The 616-nt window shown below is 67.2% G+C and overlaps 1 protein-coding gene across 1 annotated transcript in view; it reads right to left on the bottom strand.

Moving 5' to 3' along the window:
- FGFR3 (fibroblast growth factor receptor 3) overlaps positions 1–616 on the bottom strand; it is a gene marked incomplete at its 5' end in the record, with an annotated part of 7,328 nt that overhangs the window by 3,096 nt on the left and 3,616 nt on the right. Inside the window, 3 exons of the mRNA XM_012734878.1 lie at positions 19–129; positions 203–324; positions 440–613. Of these exons, the coding sequence (XP_012590332.1) occupies positions 19–129; positions 203–324; positions 440–613 (407 nt within the window). The remainder of the gene's footprint in view (positions 1–18; positions 130–202; positions 325–439; positions 614–616) is intronic.

Raw genomic sequence — 616 nt, 5'->3', positions numbered from 1 at the left:
CGCCCCGCCCCCACGCACCGCCCTGCGTGCAGGCCCCCAGCAGGTTGATGATGTTCTTGTGCTTGCCGATCATCTTCATCATCTCCATCTCCGACACCAAGTCCGACAGGTCCTTGTCGGTGGCATCATCTGCATTGGGGGAGGCGGTCAGGGGTGTGTCCAGGGCACAGCTCGGATGCCCCCAACCAGGTCCGGTCCTCACCTTTCAGCATCTTCACCGCCACGGTGACAGGCTTGGCCGCCCGGTCCTTGTCAATGCCAATGGCCTCTGCCATGACCACCTGGCCGAAGCAGCCCTCCCCAAGGGGCTTGCCCAGGGTCAGCCTGGCCAAAGCAAAGCGGTGTCACAGGCAGCAAGGGGCGCGTGTGGGAGAAGCCGGCTCCCCCCACACAGAGGGCCTCCCCCAGCGCAGCGCCCGGGCCCCTTGCCACCACTGACCGGGCACGGGACAGCTCCCACTTGGGGTCGGCGGGCAGCTCGAGCTCCGAGACGTTGGCCAGAGTGGGGCCCTCCCCGGAGGACAGGCGGGCCACGCGAACCAGGGGCGTGTTCGAGTTCATGGATGAGTCGGAATCCAAGGACACCTGCTTGGGGCGCAGGGGCAGGTCGGGGCTG

The sequence above is a fragment of the Condylura cristata genome, unplaced genomic scaffold, assembly GCF_000260355.1.
Source record: "Condylura cristata isolate star-nosed mole 26May11 unplaced genomic scaffold, ConCri1.0 scaffold00086, whole genome shotgun sequence".
Classification (NCBI taxonomy): Eukaryota; Metazoa; Chordata; class Mammalia; order Eulipotyphla; family Talpidae; genus Condylura; species Condylura cristata.
Note: the sequence above shows the minus strand (reverse complement) of the source record. Positions and strands in the feature narration are given on the sequence as shown.